General features: G+C 39.7%; 3 protein-coding genes across 3 annotated transcripts; all 3 read right to left on the minus strand.

Moving 5' to 3' along the window:
- Positions 1–3,784: 3,784 nt before the first annotated feature.
- On the minus strand, positions 3,785–4,992 carry LOC123772200 (cuticle protein AMP1A). The gene is made up of 3 exons (XM_045765264.2): positions 4,930–4,992; positions 4,229–4,425; positions 3,785–4,093 (listed from the first exon to the last, which is right to left on the minus strand). The coding sequence occupies exons 1-3, from the start codon at positions 4,936–4,938 to the stop codon at positions 3,922–3,924; spliced, it is 378 nt and encodes a 125-aa protein (XP_045621220.1). The 5' UTR covers positions 4,939–4,992; the 3' UTR covers positions 3,785–3,921.
- Positions 4,993–8,667: 3,675 nt separating this feature from the next.
- Positions 8,668–9,908, minus strand: LOC123772199 (cuticle protein AMP1A-like). The gene is made up of 3 exons (XM_045765263.2): positions 9,815–9,908; positions 9,116–9,312; positions 8,668–8,980 (listed from the first exon to the last, which is right to left on the minus strand). Exons 1-3 carry the CDS (start codon positions 9,893–9,895, stop codon positions 8,809–8,811), a joined length of 450 nt encoding a protein of 149 aa, XP_045621219.1. The 5' UTR covers positions 9,896–9,908; the 3' UTR covers positions 8,668–8,808.
- Positions 9,909–13,092: 3,184 nt separating this feature from the next.
- LOC123772324 (cuticle protein AMP1A-like) lies at positions 13,093–14,770 on the minus strand. The gene is made up of 3 exons (XM_045765414.2): positions 14,715–14,770; positions 13,540–13,736; positions 13,093–13,405 (listed from the first exon to the last, which is right to left on the minus strand). Exons 1-3 carry the CDS (start codon positions 14,721–14,723, stop codon positions 13,234–13,236), a joined length of 378 nt encoding a protein of 125 aa, XP_045621370.1. The 5' UTR covers positions 14,724–14,770; the 3' UTR covers positions 13,093–13,233.
- Positions 14,771–23,003: the final 8,233 nt, after the last annotated feature.

The raw sequence follows: 23,003 nt of genomic DNA on the forward strand, positions 1-23,003 counted from the left end.
CGTGAGACCAGTCTTAGAGTATGCCGTGCCATCATGGAGTCCCCACCTGAAGAAACATATAAGGAAACTGGAAAAGGTTCAGAAGTTTGCGACGAGGCTTGTCCCAGAGTTACGAGGGATGGGATATGAAGAGCGCCTGAAGGAACTGAACCTTACGATGCTAGAAAAAAGAAGGGGAGGGGGGATATGATAGGAACGTATAAAATACTCAGGGGAATTGACAAAGTAGAAATAGATGAGATGTTCACAAGTAATAATAACAGAACGAGGGGACATGGGTGGTAGCTGGAAACTCAGATGAGTCACAGAGATGTTAGGAAGTATTCTTTTAGCGTGACAGTAGTGGAAAAATGGAATTCACTTAAGGAGCAGGTTGTGGAAGCAAACTCTATTCGTAATTTTAAAACTAAATATGATAGAGAATTGGGACAGGAGTCATTGCTGTAAACAACCAAAGGCTAGAAAGGCGGGATCCAAGAGTCAATGCTCGATCCTGCAAGCACAAATAGGTGAATACAAATAGGTGAGCACACCCACACAGGCTCGCTGAGGTTGTCTTTTTGATATGGGCTTCAGGGGAGAGGTTTGGTGTGACATCAATCCCCAGGTCTTTCTCTCTCTCTAATTCTTGAAGAATTTCATCTCCCAAATGATACTTTGTATCTAGCCTCCTGCTGCCTACACCTATCTACATTACATTAAATTTGCTTGGGTTAAACACTAACAACCATTTCTAGGACCATTCCTTCAGTTTGTCCAGGTCTTCTTGAAGCCTCATGCTTTCCTCCTCTGTCTTAATCCTTCTCATAATAAGCTAATTGAAACAGCAAAAGACCTCAGAACTATCAGCTTCCTCTTTCAGTGCCTTAGTGTAGCAATACAGAGAGGAAACGCACACTGCATCCATGGTTCCTGCCCGCCATGGAACCATGGATGGATGTGTGTGTGAGTGCCACAAAAGCTGCGTGAAGGCACGAGCCACTAATCACTATGAACCCAATTGACCCGATCAAGATTCGAAGCCCACTGCCCAGGATCACTCCTTGGCGTACAGAGTACCATAACCAATAGACCAATGATTGTTATAGGATCATTGCTGTTGTCTTGTAAACGACCACTAAAGGGTCTTGAGGCCTCGAGCTGATACGACATCAAGTCGTTACACATTACCCGTGTACACTCTTTCTTACTGATTCAACATGTTAATGTGATTTCCTTGTAAATTATTATTATTATTATTATTATTATTATTATTATTATTATTATTATTATTATTATTATTATTATTATTATTATTAATTAGTTAACAAGTTTTTTCTTGTACTTTACGTTTTGGTTATGTGGTAATATGAACGTTTTCTGTTGCAGTAGTTCGGGTATGAAGAAACTGCTAGGATTCGAGTTTATGCTATTAGCCATATGTTTACGAGACTTGAATTGATAGAGAGACTATGCTTTTCAGCCCGACCTCATAAACAAAGGCCAAGGTCCATTCCAGGCTCCCGCAGACCCCTTGTTGTGAATGTAAAACGGTTTACACACTCAACTGCAAATAATCGCCAACAGAACCTAAACACCTAACCTAACCAATGCCTAAATATAAACAATCTGCCAATATATAATAATATTAATTTATATTTGAGAAAATTCCCGTTTACAATGAACAGAATATTATAATTGCTGAATGCGACTTTGGGGTCGACCGCTGGATGAAATGGATTTTGTCTGAGAACGGGCTGTTGCTTTTTGCGGGCCAGTTGACTACCCAAGTTTCTGAATTATGCATAATTTGGTGAAACGAGCGTCTAAACTACTCTTTACTTGCACAGGGAACATGTATCTGGTTATAGGTGAACATTTTTTTTTTGGGGGGGGGAGGGGGGGAGGAGGGGGGGGGGAAGGGGGTATTTTATTCTCAAGGAAGGATGGTGGGGAGAAGCTCAGAGTAGGGAACGCATATGGGAATTAGGTAAAATGAACACCAACAAGCCACATCTCATCTTTGTAGAAAAGTCTAAATGTGCGGTATTCGGTCGAGTGGTTTAAATTTAGACCATATTAAATACCTGTACTGTCGTGAACGTTTTCCTTAAAATGTGAATTAGTTCGTGGACAGCAATCATAAATTTCTGGAACTTCAATCATGACTGACCTAGTTTGTGGGTCTGTTGTGTTGAACACTTCCCTGCGTCACGGTGACGGGGCTACAGTCTTCCCGGTGTGACGTCTTCTGATAATTATTACCTGCTTCACGGTGATGTACGACCCTCTTAAGACATGCAAATTTCCTATCACGTTAAGCTGCGCCATCTTTCACATGTCGAGCTTTTGTTTGCCGGAGTTTATTATTTTGGGGGATAACGTTAACTTGCTCTCATTGTTTCCAGTATGTAATAGTTATGAGCGTTTTATTGATGTGATTTACGTTATCTTTTATGTCTAAAGCAAAGTGTGAGATCATCTGTTTAAGAGTTACGATTAACTTCATGTTTGGTCCGATCACTATACCCTGAAATACACTACCTTGGGGCAAACTAATCTGGGGGAACAGTATTATAGTCTACACTACTCATTGGAATACCTTCCGCCGGTACAGTACCTTGGTCCTTACCATTGTTTACTTCCCTGGATTACACTACCCGGAGGACGCTGTTCTTCCTCTTTTCGTTATCTAAAGATGAAGTATCCATAACCTGTTTACCAGTAGCAACCTTTGTTCTAATCATATTTTTTATTAATATGGAACACAAGCTTGGGTACCTGGGCGGCTCGGGTGAAAAACGTATGGCCCAACTACAGTACTCACGACCCTCATCACTGTAACCATGTACACCACACACGACCATCATCACTGTAACCATCTACACCACACACGACCCACATCACTGTAACCATCTACACCACACACGACCCTCATCACTGTAACCATGTACACCACACACGACCATCATCACTGTAACCATCTACACCACACACGACCCACATCACTGTAACCATCTACACCACACACGACCCTCATCACTGTAACCATCTACACCACACACGACCCTCATTACCGTAACCATCTACACCACACACGACCCTCATCACTGTAACCATCTACACCACACACGACCATCATCACTGTAGCCATCTTCACTACACACTATCGGCATTACTGTAACCATCTTACCTACACGCGCAAGCGTCGTACTCTAGCTAGATTTCTCTTCAGTCTAGTAGCTTCCAAACACTTGGGCTGGACGGTTGAGCGACGGTCTCGCTTCATACAGGTCGGCGCCCAATCCCCCGACCGTCCAAGTAGTTGGGCACCATTCCTTCCCTCCGTCCCATCCCAAATCCATATCCTAACCCCTTCGCAGTGCTATATAGTCGTAATGGCTTGGCGCTTTTTCTTTAATAATTTCCTCCCTCCCAACGCTTAAACATCCCTTTGAAAATAATATGCGGGATAAATTTTAATGCGGATATAGAGATATAGGAATTTGGTATAATTTATATTTCATGTATAGAGGGGACGGGGATATGGGGGGTGGACCCCAACCCCACAAATGACTGTCCCAAAACTGGCATCAATCTCCCTACTGAAAAATTTAGTGATGCAAGCCCCATGCGTCTGTCCTCAAAGCGTGGACAGAGAATGACAGACATCCTATTTTATTAATATTAGATTGTTAAAATCATGATGTAGCGTATATGTTTAGTTTCTCGATCGTATTGAAAGTTTCATTACTGGTAATGAGTTCTCAGATATTAGTTAAGGAAGGTATAAGCATAGGTGCAAAAATATTCATAAGATTTTATTTTAAGCAGGTGATACCGATGGACTATGTAAGGATAGACTGACATGTTGAAGTTTGAGGTTGAATATATACGTAAAGGTCGTTATCAAGGTCATAGAGGAGGCCATTTATCTCCAGTTTACTTCTCGAAGGTGATGCCCCTAGCGCGCTGCTCCTCTGCGAAGGCTATCTGTGCGAGGGCATGAGCGGGGAGGGGGTGGGGCGTGGGGATCAGCGGAGACTCGGGCCTGAAGCCGTTCTCGTCGGCGACGTAGGTGACCTCGGCGACGGTGCCGTCAGGAAGAGTGAATCTGAGAAGAGAAGCGACACATAAAATACTGTCATAATGGGATTTCTTAGCGTACAATCTTGTAATATTTAATGTAACTATTATGCAACAAAGAGCGTTCACTCGAATGGAAGGTGAGTCAGGAGGATTTGCATACCTGTAGCTGCCTTGGAAGTTGCTCTGGCCCTCAGCGCCAATGGTGCCGACACGTTCCTCGGCGAGTCCATTGCTGGTTTCAAATTGGTAATTGAAACTGCCGTCACCTTTGTCCTCGCGCTCGTCCACCAAGGTCTCTGCGTCCTGATCAGGGCGAGGGGCGGCGGCGGCCAGGGCGACCAAGAGGGCGAGCAGAACCTGTGACCGTCAGGAAAGACCCGTAAATATTTCTTGTGCCTTCTTACTCCTTACTAAGAAATCGAACTCCCAATTTTGCTTAATTTTACATGATACTGAGGGCAAGTTTCAATCTTGACTTGCTGAACATATCTATATATTTATGTTAATTATTAAATTCGGGTGTTCTTAACTTCTATCAATCTCTTATCAACCTGACAATCAGATGACTGAAAGCCAGTTCTGATCGCAGCAAACATATTCATATTCAACTGAATAAATAGCTCATCATCTTTTCTATCTTTCACTTCTAAGAAAATATACCTTAAAGCGTTGCTTTTGATCAAGCGGGAATTGATAGTCACTTCAAGATTCGTTCTCTATTTGAAAGCTACAAAACGAACATATGCTTCGAAATGTCCTTATCAATTTCTTAATAAATCCTTGCAGAATATATAATACATCACTGTGCATGCTGGAATAGTCATACTAAGCAGCCGTGCCGCTGTCCAACACTGTACTCACAAGCTTCATGTTGCTGGTAAGGGGACTTGATGAAGAGGCCTGACATCTGCGTACGGGGAGCTGTTTATATACCCACATCATGCGGCAAGGTAGGCGGGGGGCGGCTCCTGGGACGCGGGGTAGGTGGGATTTTGGGTAGGTGGGTCAAGTGGGTAGTTGTGTAGAGAGTGAGAGTTGTGGTGGGGGCGAGGGGAGGTCTCGGGTTTGAGGTTGAATAAGGAAGGGAGATAGCAAGGTCAAAGAATTCTGGTCCTGAGGCCTGTGGTGCACACTCGCCAACGTCCTTCTCAGTCCCTCGAGTGGATAATTTGTTGTCGTAAGCATCCTGTCTCAATAACATATTGCAATACTATGCTTAAGATTGTAAGAACTATTCTCTATATAGTTATTAGTGTATGAAATTTTGTCTTAAACGTGTTTACGTTCGTTTGTAAGTGGTCTGGAGCTTGTTTGAATGAAGTTAGCATAGGCAAGGTTAGGTTAGGTTAGGAATGATTAAATTTTGGTTAGGTTAAGTTGATAATAGGTTAGGATGGATATGCTCAGTTTAGGTTAGGTTTATCAGGGGTTAAGATGGATATGATTAGTTTAGGTTAGGTTTATCATAGGTTAGGATGTATATGATTAGTTTAGATTAGCTTAGGTTAGGTTTACCGTAGGTATTATGGAATAGATTAAATAATGCTTAGGTTAGTATACAAACAGTGCTAAAATGAGGGGAGGTATTTACTTACTGGATTGTCTGAAGGGAACCAGTACTCACTACAGGTGAGGGGGCAAATTTGCTAAATTAGTATGATTTTGTATAAAGTGCCATGCCACATTATCTTTTAAAATCCTAAACAAACTGTATACCTTTACCCATTGTTATAGAAAAAATATTTTCAGGCAATCAGGTGATTTGAACCAGCGTTCTAGTGAATGTAATTTCTTTGCGTCCTGAAGGAACATTATTACCCGCAGGCCAGAGTGTAAGCGGGTCATTCGTAAAATACTTGTTGTGACACTAGTTGGGTCCTCCAGACGTTCCCAATGAGTTCCGGGTTGATGGGCTTTTGTCCTATCGTGACCGAGTGGGTTAAGTCGAGCACCTGGGTATCATTAGAACGCGATTCAAGCCACCTCACTGTCCCAACTGATTTTCTCATTGATATATCACACCACTGTGATTTCTTTGTATTATTATTATTATTAATTTGAGAAAATCCACTTGGCCTGTGTGTGGGTGTGAACCTACGACCACAGCATTGCCAGGCTGCGTACTCTACCGCTGGACTTTGGCAAGTCAGTGATGGTCTAGTGGTAGAATATGCGGTGTGATAATGCGTGGTCATAGGTGAGCGCGAACCTATATCCCTAGTGGATTTCCTTATTGATATATATCACTTTAATATGATTTCTGTGTGATTATTATTATTATTATTATTATTATTATTATTATTATTTTTATTATTATTATTGTTATTACTATTATTATTATTATTGTTGTTTTAGTTTTACACGTCACTTGTAAGTGTTTATTTATGAGCTTATAAAATATAACTGCAATTTGCATAATTTGTAATACTGTAAGAATATATATGCTTTCATTGAATACTGTTGTGTTATTAGCCATATATTTGCATAATACTGTATTTGAATTGCTGAATTTACTATGATTTGGTCTCCAGTCTGCTGCCAAAATGTGTTCCAAAAAATATTATTCTTATTTCGGGTGGTAAGAGCGTCGAAATTGTCGTGTTTATGCAAAAAAATTATGTCTGGTAGTCACCTACCGCACCTCTTGTTACGTAAATTAAACTTGAGAAGCATAATACGGAGGAGGGTAAAGGGTTACATTCTGTGAACTTTGTAGAAAACACGGACTAGCCACATATCTTCTGTGTTGGAGAGTCTGGATGTACGGCACTGGGTCAGATAAAATAAGTTTACATCTCTCTAGTTGCTCGGCTCTATCTTGAATTATCTCTTAACAACTTCAGGTAAAACTGTAGACATAAATCCCAAATTTGGTGAGAGCTTCATTATAGATCAGATTTGCGAGCTGTAGAGGTTATACATCCTTAAGTGTCTTGATGATTCGCTTCCATCCGTAGATAAGCTAGTTTCCTAGCGCATTTGGCTTCTTAATTCTATCACGTCTTCCTAAGGACAGATTCTTATCAATTTCCTAACGTAATAGGGTAATTTGAGTGTATATCAATGATTTGTTATCCAGTACTCCAACAACATTAAAAGTTAGGACATATTTTCAAGTTCTATTTTGTGGTCAACTAGAGTAGTAGCAAATCTGATGTGCATCCTTTACTTCTAAAACCAAATTGGTTGTTATTTAGCATTTAATATTTATTAGGGTGTTTTTCCTAGTCTTAAAACTAAGATTTTTATAAAGATCTTTCCAGCAACTGAGAAGAAGGATGCTGACCTATAGATTTTTACTAACAGAGCGGCTGCAAGTGGCACTGCACGTCCATTAAGGATGTTACGACTTACATTGCCAATTTCAGACTACTTTTTTGTTGTGCTACAAGAATATATTATATTAATAATATTATCGTTATTATTATTATTATTATTATTATTATTATTATTATTATTATTATTATTATTATTATTATTATTATTATTATTATTAATATTATTATTATTATTATTATTTTTGTCGTTACTATTATTATTGCATAAGGTATCACATTAACGTGATTTATCAATGAGAAGATCAGTAGGGGACATGACGAAGATTCAAACCATGCACTCATGTACATGATTCAAACTCCCAGGCAACCGTTCTAAACCACGACACCACGACATGGTAACGCATTTACAAACTGCAATTCAAATGAACTTTTTAGGGTGCCTGAGGCTTTCATTGAAGACTAATCAGGGTTTCATTCAGTGCCCTTATCCACTCTGGCTTGTACTCAAGGAATTCTACCTCCTACGCTCTTCTCTCATTGCACAAAGAAATCACATTAAAGTGATATATCCATGAGAAAATCAGGACGAGCCTTGAGTATTATATATATATATATATATATATATATATATATATATATATATATATATATATATATATATATATATATATATATATATATATATATATATATATATATATATATATATATATATATATATATGACTGAAAACTACCCCAGACGTGACTCGAACCCATACTCCCTGGAGCAACGCAACTGGTAACTACAGTTGTGTTGCTGTAGTCCTGGGGACCATTCAGGCTTGTTCGCATTTGTGTTCCTCATGTGTGCCCCAAGGAATCAGGTGATTTGATAAAATGCTATGCCCAAGATTACCATTCGAGTGCCGGCGGGAAAGTGGTTCAAATAGGTTCGACTATCACTTCCTTATGTCCGGTCGTGATGGTCAAGCGGATTAAGGCGTCCTGTAGTTACCAGTTGCGTTGCTCCTGAGTGTATGGGTTCGAGTCACTTCTGGGGTGAGAATTTTCAGTCGCATATAGTCCTGGGGACCATTCAGGCTTGTTCGCATATATATATATATATATATATATATATATATATATATATATATATATATATATATATATATATATATATAAATATATATATATATATATATATATATATATATATATATATATATATATATATATATATATATATATATATATATATATATATATATATATATATATATATAGTAATTATAGTTAATAATAATAATGATGCTCATTAGCAGAGGTTGGTAAACAAAAAGTTTTATCAGATGATTCAATTTATTTTAAACGGGTTATACCGATGGCTTATGAAAGGATAGATGGACAAGTTGGAGGTCCAGAGTAAAGTATGTACATAAAGGTCGTTAGCAAAGTCGTCGTAGAGTAGGTCAATATCCTCCTTATTTCTCGAAGGTGATGCCCCTAGCGCGCTGCTCCTCGGCGAAGGCTATCTGTGCGAGGGCATGAGCGGGGAGGGGGTGGGGCGTGGGGATCAGCGGAGACTCGGGCCTGAAGCCGTTCTCGTCGGCGACGTAGGTGACCTCGGCGACGGTGCCGTCGGGAAGAGTGAATCTGAGAAGAGAAGCGACACATAAAATACTGTCATAATGGGATTTCTTGGCGTACAATCTTATAATATTTATTGTAACTATTATGCAACAAAGAGCGTTCACTCGAATGGAAGGTGAGTCAGGAGGATTTGCATACCTGTAGCTGCCTTGGAAGTTGCTCTGGCCCTCAGCGCCAATGGTGCCGACACGTTCCTCGGCGAGTCCATTGCTGGTTTCAAATTGGTAATTGAAACTGCCGTCACCTTTGTCCTCGCGCTCGTCCACCAAGGTCTCTGCGTCCTGATCAGGGCGAGGGGCGGCGGCGGCCAGGGCGACCAAGAGGGCGAGCAGAACCTGTGACCGTCAGGAAAGACCCGTAAATATTTCTTGTGCCTTCTTACTCCTTACTAAGAAATCGAACTCTCAATTCTGCTTAATTTTACATGATACTGAGGGCAAGTTTCAATCTTGACTTGCTGAACATATCTATATATATACGTTAATTAATATATTCGGGTGTTCTTAACTTCTATCAATCTCTTATCACCCTGACAATCAGATGACTGAAAGCCAATTTTGATCGCAGCAAACATTCATATTCAACTGAATAAATAGCTCATCATCTTTTCTATCTTTCACTTCTAAGAAAATATACCTTAAAGCGTTGCTTTTGATCAAGCGGGAATTGATAGTCACTTCAAGATTCGTTCTCTATTTGAAAGCTACAAAACGAACATATGCTTCGAAATGTCCTTATCAATTTCTTAATAAATCCTTGCAGAATATATAATACATCACTGTGTATGCTGGAATAGTCATACTACGCAGCCGTGACGCTGTCCAACACTGTACTCACAAGCTTCATGTTGCTGGTAAGGGGACTTGATGAAGAGGCCTGACATCTGCGTACGGGGAGCTGTTTATATACCCACATCATGCGGCAAGGTAGGCGGGGGGCGGCTCCTGGGACGCGGGGTAGGTGGGATTTTGGGTAGGTGGGTCGAGTGGGTGGTTGTGTGGAGAGTGAGAGTTGTGGTGGGGGCGAGGGGAGGTCTCGGGTTTGAGGTTGAATAAGGAAGGGAGATAGCAAGGTCAAAGAATTCTGGTCCTGAGGCCTGTGGTGCACACTCGCCAACGTCCTTCTCAGTCCCTCGAGTGGATAATTTGTTGTCGTAAGCATCCTGTCTCAATAACATATTGCAATACTATGCTTAAGATTGTAAGAACTATTCTGTATATAGTTATTAGTGTATGAAATTTTGTCTTAAACGTGTTTACGTTCGTTTGTAAGTGGCCTGGAGCTTGTTTGAATGAAGTTAGCATAGGCAAGGTTAGGTTAGGTTAGGATTGATTACATTTTTGTTAGGTTAAGTTAATAATAGATTAGGATGGATATGCTCAGTTAAGGTTAGGTTTATCAGGGGTTAGGATGGATATGATTAGTTAAGGTTAAGTTTATCATAGGTTAGGATGTATATGATTAGTTTAGATTAGCTTAGATTAGGTTTACCGTATGTATTATGGATTAGATTAAATAATGCTTAGGTTAGTATACAAACAGTGCTAAAATGAGGGGAGGTATTTACTTACTGGATTGTCTGAAGGGAACCAGTACTCACTACAGGTGAGGGGGGACTCCTCGTTGGCACCGGCAAATTTGCTAAATTAGTAGGATTTTGTATAAAGTGCCATGCCACATTACCTTTTAAATTCCTAAACAAACTGTATACCTTTACCCATTGTTATAGAACAAATATTTTCAGGCAATCAGGTGATTTGAACCAGCGTTCTAGTGAATGTAATTTCTTTTTCGTCCTGAAGGAACATTATTACCCGCATACCAGAGTATAAGCGGGGCATTCGTAAAATACTTGTTGTGACACTAGTTGGGTCCTCCAGACGTTCCCAATGAGTTCCGGGTTGATGGGCTTTTGTCCTATCGTGACCGAGTGGGTTAAGTCGAGCACCTGGGTATCATTAGAACGCGATTCAAGCCACCTCACTGTCCCAATTTATTTTCTCATTGATATATCACACCACTGTGATTTCTTTGTATTATTATTATTATTAATTTGGAGAAAATCCATTAGGCCTATGCGTGGGTGTGAACCTACGACCACAGCATTGCCAGGCTGCGTACTCTACCGCTGGACTTTGGCAAGTCAGTGATGGTCTAGTGGTAGAATATGCGGTGTGATAATGCGTGGTCATAGGTGAGCGCAAACCTATATCCCTAGTGGATTTCCTAATTGATATATATCACGTTAATATGATTTCTGTGTGATTATTATTATTATTATTATTATTATTATTATTATTATTATTATTATTATTATTATTATTATTATTATTATTATTATTATTATTATTATTATTATTATAATTATTATTATTATTATTGTTTTAGTTTTACACGTCACTTGTAAGTGTTTACTTATGAGTTTATAAAATATAACTGCAATTTGCATAATTTGTAATACTGTAGGAATTTATTTGCTTTCATTGAATACTGTTGTGTTATTAGCCATATATTTGCATAATACTGTATTTGAATTGCTGAATTTACTATGATTTGGTCTCCAGTCTGTTGCCAAAATGTGTTCCAAAAAATATTGTTCCTATTTCGGGTGGTAAGAGCGTCGAAATTGTCGTGTTTATGCAAAAGAATTATGTCTGGTAGTCACCTACCGCACCTCTTGTTATGTAAATTAAACTTGAGAAGCATAATACGGTGTTGTGTTAGTTGTCTCTTCAGAGGTTGCATGGCGTTTCACTTTCCTTCTTATGATGTCTTCGACGAAACCATTGGAGAAGCCGTTGTTGGCTTCGGCTTCTTCGGCTTGAACGCTGAAGCTTCGGCGACTAATTTGAGTATCTAGTGGGCCATTTTTGGTAAGCAGAACTCGCGCTGTGGGATGAACCAAACGTCGAGTTAAGGGGCCTAAATGAATGCTCATTACAGCAGTTGTCTCTGAAGAGACAACTAACACAACACCTATACCCCCTATTAGACTATTTTACAGGAACTTCTTTTCCACAGCTCATAAAACAGAGGAAAGGGTCCTGAAAGATATTGTTAATAGAAACGTTATCCCTACAGACAAAAATCAGAGGATACAACTGACGATTTACTATGAAACCAGAAAAACGGCCACCCTACTGATGAGAAACTTCCCAGACACAAAGCAGAACACTTTAAAAGAGACCAACGTCGTCTATGCCTTCAAATGCCCACTTAGGGACTGTAAGCTCCAAAAAAAACCAGTATATAGGCAAGACAACAACATCTTTTTCTAGGCGTTTAACGATGCATAAACAACAGGGCTCCATTAAGGAACATATAATCTCTTCCCACAACCAAACCATCGCCAGAGAAATCCTAGTAAACAACACAGAAATCATCGATAGATAATGCGATAGCAGGCGGCTTGACGTTTGCGAGGCACTACACATTAAGAAGTCAACACCAGCAATCAACAGCCAATTAATGCATAACTATATTCTACCCACCTCAAGACTCCGCTCCAATATAGAAGCATCAAGAAATATGGACCAATAGGCTTTCCACAATCACTTCCATTTCAATACCCATTGTTTCGTGTTCTGTCTTGTGTTGATGAAATTAATACCCTATTAATGCCACCTCACCCCATCCACCTCACTCAAATGTAGATATAAACAAAATCAGAGATGTGTAAGTTCTATTCAGTTGTGTATTTGTAAACTAAAGTCTTTGAAAATGTAATAAGTTTTACAAAACGTGCACGTGTCGCGTCAGACTAGAAATAAAAATGAATTTTGGAGAATTGATTTTTGAATTACCACCAACAGTGAAAAGAAATGTACGAAGGATTGAGAAAATTCGTGTTAGAATTATTAATCTTACTTTTTCGGTCATATTTAATAATATATGTCTACAGGAAAGACTGCTACCAAAAAAAACTAATATATATATATATATATATATATATATATATATATATATATATATATATATATATATATATATATATATATATATATATATATATATATATATATATATAATCCTCAAGGCCCGTACTGATAATTATAGTAATTTTAGTTAATAATAATAATGATGCTCATTAGCAGAGGTTGGTAAACAAAAGAAAGTTTTATCAGATGATTCAATTTATTTTAAACGGGTTATTCCGATGGCTTATGTAAGGATAGAAGGACAAGTTGGAGGTCCAGAGTAAAGTATGTACATAAAGGTCGTTAGCAGAGTCGTCGTAGAGTAGGTCAATATCCTCCTTATTTCTCGAAGGTGATGCCCCTAGCGCGCTGCTCCTCGGCGAAGGCGATCTGTGCGAGGGCATGAGCGGGGAGGGGGTGGGGCGTGGGGATCAGCGGGGACTCGGGCCTGAAGCCGTTCTCGTCGGCGACGTAGGTGACCACGGCGACGGTGCCGTCAGGAAGAGTGAATCTGAGAAGAGATGCAACACATAAAATATTGTAGAGAGGGATCTCTTGGCGTACAAACATGTAATGTTTTGTGTAATTATTCAGAAACAAAAAGTAGTCACTCGAATGGAAGGTGAGTCAGGAGGATTTGCATACCTGTAGCTGCCTTGGAAGTTGCTCTGGCCCTCAGCGCCAACGGTGCCGACACGTTCCTCGACGAGTCCATTGCTGGTTTCAAATTGGTATTTGAAGTTGCCGTCACCGTTGTCCTCGCGCTCGTCCACCAAGGTCTCTGCGTCCTGCTCAGGGCGAGGGGCGGCGGCGGCCAGGGCGACCAAGAGGGCGAGCAGAACCTGCGATTGTCAGGTGACAGGGTAGTAAATACTTCTTGAAGATTTTGATGTACAAATTGCAATCACATGAACGTGATATTTTCTCCTATGCATTCAGACCTTACTGATTCTATAGACCTTATATTCCGTTTAAATTAACATTGTGTGATACCGATTAAAGTTTTCAAACTTAACTAATGAGAAAATATCTCTGTAAATTTGTTAATTGATTTATGTACCCAAATTTATCCCTCTTGAGTTCGATGTTCCCAAAAGACCTTATTGGCAGTCAGTAGGAACGACTTGACATAATTATTTTACACAAAGGAGTCACCAGCGGGCCATACTAACTGCAGCTTCCCAATAACTTAACCATCGATGGGCACAAGTAGCTTCTGTGTTAAGGATTTGCTACGAGCCTGTAACTGATTCTTATTTCTCCCTGGAGCTTTGTAATTTACACTTGCTAAATGCTTTACATTAAGTACTTCCGTATTTAATAATACATCTTCAGATGGATCCTCCTGAAAATGTATTATTAAACACGAAAGTACTTAAGGAAATTCCTGTCTTAATCTTTCCGTCATATATATATATATATATATATATATATATATATATATATATATATATATATATATATGTGTATATATATATATATATATATATATATATATATATATATATATATATATATACATATATATATATATATATATATATATATATATATATATATATATATATATATATATATATATATATATATATATATATATATATATATGTGTATATATATATATATATATATATATATATATATATATATATATATATATATACATATATATATATATATATATATATATATATATATATATATATATATATATATATATATATATATATATATATATATATATATATATATATATATATATAAAACTCAACACCTTATTAGAGGTGTTGCAAGGAGAAATGAGCCTGTCCAGTACTCACGAGCTTCATGTTGTCGGTGTGAGGATGAGCGGAGGATGTCTAGGAGCTGGTGATAGGAGCCGTATATATACCCCGACCAAGGGCATGAGGACGGGTAGCAGGGGAAGGCTGGTGGGCAGGTCGACGGGTCAGCTGGCCGGTGGGTGGTAGGGGTACTAGTGGTGGGGTCTGGAAGGGAAGGTATGATTTGCAATGTTTTTAAGTATCAAGGCCGAGAGGTACATAAGAGTAAGGTATTTCACCAGTGGGAATTTACATAACGGGTCCTGATGGACATTTAACCAACATTTTTTGAAACAGGACATTGAACAGACATTTTACCAATTGGTACAGAAACTAACACATTTAAATGATGTGTATATGAGTCGCTTCAAAGGTTTTCTGTGTAGTATTGCTACTATTATTATATTATATATACATATATATATATACATAAGTATATAATGATCTTTATTACTTAATTCTTCCTCTCCTTACAGTGATTAACATGAATATTACTGCTAAATACGCATATGTGTGACTTGGAGGCCTGGGAGACATCTTGTCTTGACTGGCTTAAGATGCTTTGAGGCGCCTCCATCCCGGGCCATTAACACCTAATGTCTGAAGCACTATTTTCTTCTTCCTTCGATTCCTTCTCTTCTTTCGCGGATTTCTAGTTTTCATTTCTTCTTCCTCTTCCTAATCTTCTTCTTCCTCTTCCTATTCCTAATCTTCTTCCTCTTCCTAATCTTCTTCTTCCTCTTTTTCTTCTTCTTCCTCTTTTTCTTCTTCTTCCTCTTGCTCTTCTTCTTCCTTTCCGCTTTTTCTTCTTCGTAATGCGGGAGTCTGTATTTAATTGAATACTATTGCATATAATTCGTCTTTCACACCAATCTCTCTCTGCCAGTATTCCCTCAGTGACTCCCCACAGCGAGCCGTTTTCAGGCTCCAGTCATTAGGATGCGAGTCGTATCTAGCCACGATGGGCCCGCGTGCCTCCAGAGGTACCCCGATAAGGTCTTCATTTTTTTTATGTGTTTATATTTGTTACCTAGTTGAGTTTGTTGCGGGGGTTCAGCTCTGTAAGCTCCGTCTCCTTGAGCTAACAAGGGTCCAACAAGAGGTCTCCTTGACCCAACAAGGACCCATCACGGGTCTCCTTGACCCTTGTTTGGTCCTTGTTGGGATCCGAGAAGATTCACTACTCTCTTTCCCTCTGTCTCTGTCTGTCTGTCTGTCTGTCTCTCTCTTTCTCTCCCTATTTGAGAGTTCACTTGACATTCCTTGGGATCAGCGGTGGTCTTCCCAATCTTTTCATGTACCACGGAGGTGCGATAACGTAGAAAATACAGTATACTAACTTAGCCAGAAAGGTAAGATCCCAAGCAAACCACTTCGCCTAACCAACCGAGGCATAGAAAGTGTGAATATATATGTAAGCCGCAAAGTTTCATAGGATTTAATAATCTGTACGTTGGGGACCATAACTTACAATATGAGAGGTATTAGTTGAGAGGTCGTGATGGTCGCAGATCCCTTGTTCCTGACCTGGTATTTGAAACATTTGCTTAATTGCAGTTAGCGTTGCATGACTCGCATAGTTCAGACTCGACTTTCTATTGTTCCTTAGTATTACAATCTTCTTCAGCCGCGTCTTTAACCTATCTCTTCACTCCCAGAATTCATCAACCTCTTAACCTCCCTCAGTTGCATCTTTACGTCACCCCATCTTCCACTTTATCTTAGCTTTTTCACCATATATTTAGTTTGACTTGTTCTACATCAGAAAGAGAATAGACGTACTATTTCCGAAACATTATTTAACTTGCATAAACATAAATCATTTTCTTAGCGCTGTTGTACACTTTCGTCACACACATTTATCTGTGATCAATATCGTTAATATATCATTTAATATAGCCGTTAAGGTTTCTCTCCTGTATGACTTCCTTTCTCTTATATAACACTTCTGTATCACTTCTTTGGTCTCCTGTAACACTTCTATTGTCTCCAGTAACATTTCTTTTCTGTATCACTTCTATTCTGTTCTGTATCACTTCTATTCTCTTCTGTATCACTTCTATTCTTTCCAGATTCACTTCTATTCTCTCCTGGATCACTATTATTATCTCCAGTATCACTTATATTCTATAATGTATTCCTTCTATTCTGTTTCACTTCTTCACTGTTTCACTTCTTCAAAAGCATGGCTGGTCATCATCTGCGTTATGAAGTCATTATCGTTTCAGTGACAACAATGCACATTAAGATTATTGAGACAATACCTTCCCCCGCACCCCACCCCACCCCCTACACGCACAATGAGGGACACAGGTGGAAACTTAATACCCAAATGAGCCACAGAGACATTATAAATTTTTTTTTTTTAGTGTCAGAGTAGTTAACAAATAGAATGCATTAATTAGTGATATGGAGGAGGCTGACTCCATACACAGTTTCAAATATAGATTGGATAGAGCCTAATAGGCTCAAGAATCTGTTCACCAATTGACTGCCAGTTGAGAGGTAGGACCAAAGAGCAGGAGCTCATCCCCCGCATGCACAACTAGGTGAGTACACACAAACTACCTGACACAGTAATAAAATTCACAAACGTCCCTGAAATCCTGCTGACTGACCCCACACGCCAACCCTGTCTCTACACACCCGCTCACCACCTACCTCACACTACCACACACTCTCCCAGGAACCACGAAACCAACCTTTCCCTCGTGTCCAAAACTCATAAAAAACGGTGATGGACTTTGATGAAGAAGTATTGTAAATAATGTCTAGAATGTACGATCTTCAAGCTTACTCAGTTATATTAGCAGTGAGGAGGAATTGAATAAATGAACGTGAGCTGTTTGATTATATGGTCAGAATAGCTACCCGTGATTTGTCTTATAGCTCATGCGTCTAAAATAAATCACATATGATCACGACATACAGGATACTTACGGTAATAGGTAAGGGTAGCCTCTTTAAACTGAGAACAAGTAGAACAAGAAGAAATAGAGGGAAGCTGGAAATGCAAATGAATGGTAGAAATGTATAGAAATACTCGTATGAATTAAATCGAACTAAAAGTTAAATTATAAGGCAACAGGTACAAGAAACTTAGTCGACGGGGCATAAAGAACAAAACTTCACTTCCCCGTAGTGATTGTTTGGTAACACACACACACACATACACTAATAAATACATATAATAAAGATAAATTTAACACGGGTGGTACGCGAACAAGGGGACACAGGTGGAAACTGAGAACCCCAATGAGCCACAGAGACGTTAGAAAGAACTTTTTCAGTGTCTGAGTAGTTAACAGATGGAATGCATTAATTAAGGAAGTGATGTGGTGGAGGCGGACTCCATATACAGTTTCAAATGTAGATATGATAGAGACCAATAGGCTCAGGGATCTGTACACCAGTTGATTGACAGTTGAGAGGCGGGACCAAAGAGCTAGAGCTCAATCCCCCGCAATCACAAATAGGTGAGTACACACACACACGCGAAGTTGATGAGAATAGTTGTGACATATGAGGATTGTAGGATCCTCCACGAGGACTTGAACAGGTGGCAGAGATGGTCAGAGAAATGGCTACTGGAGTTCAACACGAGCAAACGTAAAGTTATGGAAAACGGGATTAGGTGACTGGAGGCCAAAGGGACAGTACACAATGAAGGGGAACTGCCTACCTGTGACCACTCGAGAAAGAGACCTGAGAGTGGACGTAACACCTAATCTAACTCCTTAAGCATATGTAAATAGGATATCGACAGCAGCTCTACACTGGCAAAAGTTAGAACATCATTCAGAAACCTAAGTAAGGAGGCATTTAGGGCGCTTTACACAGCCAACGTGAGGCCAGTTTTGGAGTATGCCACCCCATCGTGGAGTCCTCACCTGAAGAAACACATAAGGAAACTGGAAAAGGTTCAGAAGTTTGCTACAAGACTCGTCCCAGCGTTGCGAGGTATGGGGTATGAAGAGCGCCTGAAGGAACCTAGCCTTACGACACTAGACAAAAGAAGGGAGAGGAGGGATAAGATAGGAACATACAAAATACTTAGGGGGATTGACAGAGTGGAAATATACGAAATGTTCTCAAGGAATAGTAACAGAACGAGGGGACATGGGTGGAAGCTGGAAATTCAAATGAATCACAGAGATGTTAGGAAGTTTTCCTTTAGCGTGAGAGTAGTGGAAAAATTGAATGCACTTAAGGAGCAGGTTGTGGAAGCACATTCTATTCATAATTTTAAAACTAGGTATGATAGGGAAATGGGACAGGAGTCACTGCTGTAAACGACCGATGACTCGAAAGGCGGGATCCAAGAGTCAATGCTCTATCCTGCAGGCACATATAGGTGAGTACAAATTAGGTGAGTGCACGCATTCAAATTGGACAAAGTCTTTTCCAGGTGAGAGACAACAGAAGGGGGAGTCGCAGCTTCAAGAACAAGTATGGGCACTGGAAATTTGATAGTTATAAGTACACAAGATTCTACAGCCATGAGGCGAGGTCCTAGAGCCGAAACTCGCTCCCACTATTCACAACTAAGAAATCACATAACGATACATAGTGAAATATAATACGTATCATTGTTACACGGGTCGTTCTTAATGGGTTCCTTTTACTGTATAGAATATGTATTCCCTATATATGTATACCTTACACATATATATATGGAAATAAACACAATGTTTAATCATAAGCTTGATGCCCTTGACGAGTGTGTGTGCTTTTGTGTTTACTATTAGTATTTACTATTTGTGCCTGAAGGATCAAGCTGTTAGCTCTTGGACCCCGCCTTCCATTCACTCGGTTGTCTAATTTAATGACTCGACTTATTTTCCTCTACCAAATCTATTTCATATATTTCTAACGGATACACACATCCCCAATCAGCAACCCATGGCAGCTGTCTAACTCCCAGGTACTTCTTTACTGCTAGGTGAACAGGGGCACCAGAAAGACAGAAAGTCATTTGTTTCTGCATCCTGCTCCCTTCGCCTAATTTCATTACTTTACACTTTCCTGACCCGCGTTCGTGTGTGTGTGTGTGTGTGTGTGAGAGTGAGAGAGAGAGAGACAAGCAAATGTAAACACAACCACTTCATCTATGTCCTTCAGAACTACACACCCGTCTAAACTGGCTGCAGGTTTCAGCGCCTTGACAAAAAAAAAACAAAAAACGGTTAATAGGCTTCGGATGAGAAGCTTTTGTTAACAGACTTTGCTAACTAAATACGGTTATCAAGCTTCAGGTAAATTTTTTTTTTTAACTGGTTAGCACACGATATGGGAAGATTATCCAGCAAAGCCTATCTCAAAGGATGATCACAAATTTAAGTTCGTTGATAGAGAGGTATTTCGACTCAAACTCTTCCTATCCTGACAGGAAAAATGTTAACATTTCTACATGTATACAGCTAACAATATTCAACTGTTCATACAAATAGATATGAACAAAAATTATTACAAATATATAACTAAACATAATTTTTAAGTAAACAAGCATACAAATAAACACGAATATTTGAATTATCGATTCCTAGACTTAACATAAATGATTCGAGTGATTTCCTTTCATCTAATGCCACGATTCACCTAGCAATTCATAGGTACCCGGAAGTTAAGCAACGTTGTGGGGTGGTATAGGGTCGGTAGCTTGACCTTTGTGGCACCTCGATGCAAGCCGAAAAGTCCTGTTTTGTCTGGGACAGGACGTCTGTTCCGGACAAAGCTGCGTGAGTCTCCGCCTGACTGTGTCCTGAGCTGCATGTGCTTCCAGCTGCAGCATCTCATGCATAATATGGGGTCATCCAGAATGTCACGTGCCTCTAGTCAGAAATTGTACTCACTAAAACTAATCTAAGATTCCCTCCCCACCTATTATATACACCAGATTCCCTCCCCACCTTTTGTATAAAAGATTACGTCCCTACTTGTTATATAAAGCTGTTTAGCCCCAAGCAATCGCCAATCGTCTTGGAGACATTGATCGAGGGCCTTTATATGAGGACATGTGGATATGACTACCATCGATAACTCCTGTTTCGCTAGTTTTCCAACTCGCGATAATCCTATCCCAGGTTCACTGGTGAAAGGTTAGTGTCCACGAGCTGGGCTGAACGTTTCCACCTTCCTCGTTCTTCACGTTCCTGTGCAAGTCCAGGAGTCTCAGCATTGCCTCATCCACTGTTCACATTCTTGAATTTTTCTCCATTCGATGACCTCTGAATCAACGACCATTTCAACATTTTAAAGCAGCATATCAAATGCCTTCTTACGAATATTATCCGAGCTAATACCGGCTAGCATGGTGCAATGGATGTCGCGTGGTAAGAATATTGTCAGACTCATCGTGTGTGCATTCAACAGTGTACATCAACAATGACAACATAGAGCTGGTGAAGGCACTGCCTCACTGGGTGATTGCCAGCCGGGGTCACCAGCCATGGAACTCGAGCAATGTAGGTCTTCAAAGCTCAGATCTTTTTCAAAGATTATAGAGAAGGATCTTTCATATTTTTAGGTTATTTGAGCTTGTGAGAAGGAAGCTTTAAGTTGCTTTGAAGGATGGCTTATCTGGTCTACGGAGAGGAGAATCTGGTTTCTAGAGAGGAGCATCTGGTCTCTAGAGAGGAGAACCTGGTCTCTAGAGAGGAGAATCTGGTCTCTAGAGAGGCGACTCTAGTCTCTAAACAGGAGAACATGATCTGTGCAGAGGAACATCTGGCTTCTGGAAAGGACCATTTAGTTAATGAAGAGAAGCATCTAATCTCTGGAGAGGAGAACCTGGTATCTGGAAAAGAGCATCGCGTCTGTGGAATGGAGTATCAGGTCTCTGGAAAGTCGCATCTTGTCTATGAGACAGATGTTGCTCATGTATCAGGGACATTGGTTCAAAATATGAATTCTGTTAAATTTACTTTCATAGCTATGATCATAAAATTACTTTAAAAATTCCCTCAGAAAGGATGCATCAGCTCCTTACAAGGATAAGTTGAGGATCCAGTGGTCCCTGGTAGCTGGTGAGCTTATCTTACAATCCGTAATCTCAATTTCCCACTACACAAAAAATCCAACCTTTTATCCTAACTAGAAACGTTCAAACCCATGCAACCCGCCTAACCTATGGAGTTCGATGTACAGAAAACGTGAATATTTGTGATTCGTCTCTTTTCTTAATACTATACATTTGTAAAGTAATAGGTTATGATATCGTTAAAAACGTAACCTCTTAGTTGCAAGGACGGGTTACGTTCTCACATCAGGTTCATCTAGGCCTTGACTTTACCAGCCTCCTGCTCTTATCATATCTCTCAAGAATGTCTTGCAACAAGTCCTTCGGTTGGCGTCACAGTTGTCACTGGTTGTCATGGATTGTCATGGGTTGTCACTGGTTGTCATGGATTGTCATGGGTTGTCACTGGTTGTCATGGATTGTCATGGGCTGTCACTGGTGTCCATTGATTAGCATTTGTTAACACTGGTTATTATCAGTTTATACATGACCATGTAACATAGGTAACTGCTGACGGATATTACAAAGTAACTCATACTGGCTGCAATTCGGTAACTTATACTGGCTGCTACTAGGTAACTGATACTGTTGCTAATAGGCACCTCATATTGGTTGGTAATGGTAATATTGCCTGTTGATAGGACTAGGTAATCGAAATTTTGGTTGCTACCAGTTAACTGATAATTTACACTTAACATATATAATTTAGGACGAGACTTACATCTCAACGTCTAATGACCACGTCATTAGACGTTGAGATGTAAGACTCGTCCTAATCACACACTCAGACCTTGACAAAGTACTCAGCAGCGTGCGAAAGACTTGGTATTAATATCTTACATAAATTTCACAAATACGCATGTGTGGGTTTTTATCCCACTACTACTATTAAAGTACTAGTAGTCGGACAACTATCACTTCCGTAGCTAATTATGAAACAGGTATTAAATATTCCTGTTAAATAGTGGGATTGTTGTCTCCCTACAAGGCAGCGCTGAGTTGGTCCAAGTGAAGGCCTTGGGTGGGTGCCAGGCGCCTAACTGTAGGAGATGACACCCGATGGGCAAGGGAGATGGGCTAAGAAGAGGCTACAGAAATATCTCTCCCATTCTCTCGGTGTATCTCTCTATCTCTCTCTCTGTATCTCTTCTCTCACACTCTCTGTATTTAACCCCATCTCTCTCTCATACACTGTATTTATCCCTTTCTCTCTCTGTATCTCTCCCCTTCCCTCTCTCTCTCTGTATCTCTCCCCTTCCCTCTCTCTC

This window comes from Procambarus clarkii, chromosome 69 (assembly GCF_040958095.1).
Source record: "Procambarus clarkii isolate CNS0578487 chromosome 69, FALCON_Pclarkii_2.0, whole genome shotgun sequence".
Taxonomy (NCBI): Eukaryota; Metazoa; Arthropoda; class Malacostraca; order Decapoda; family Cambaridae; genus Procambarus; species Procambarus clarkii.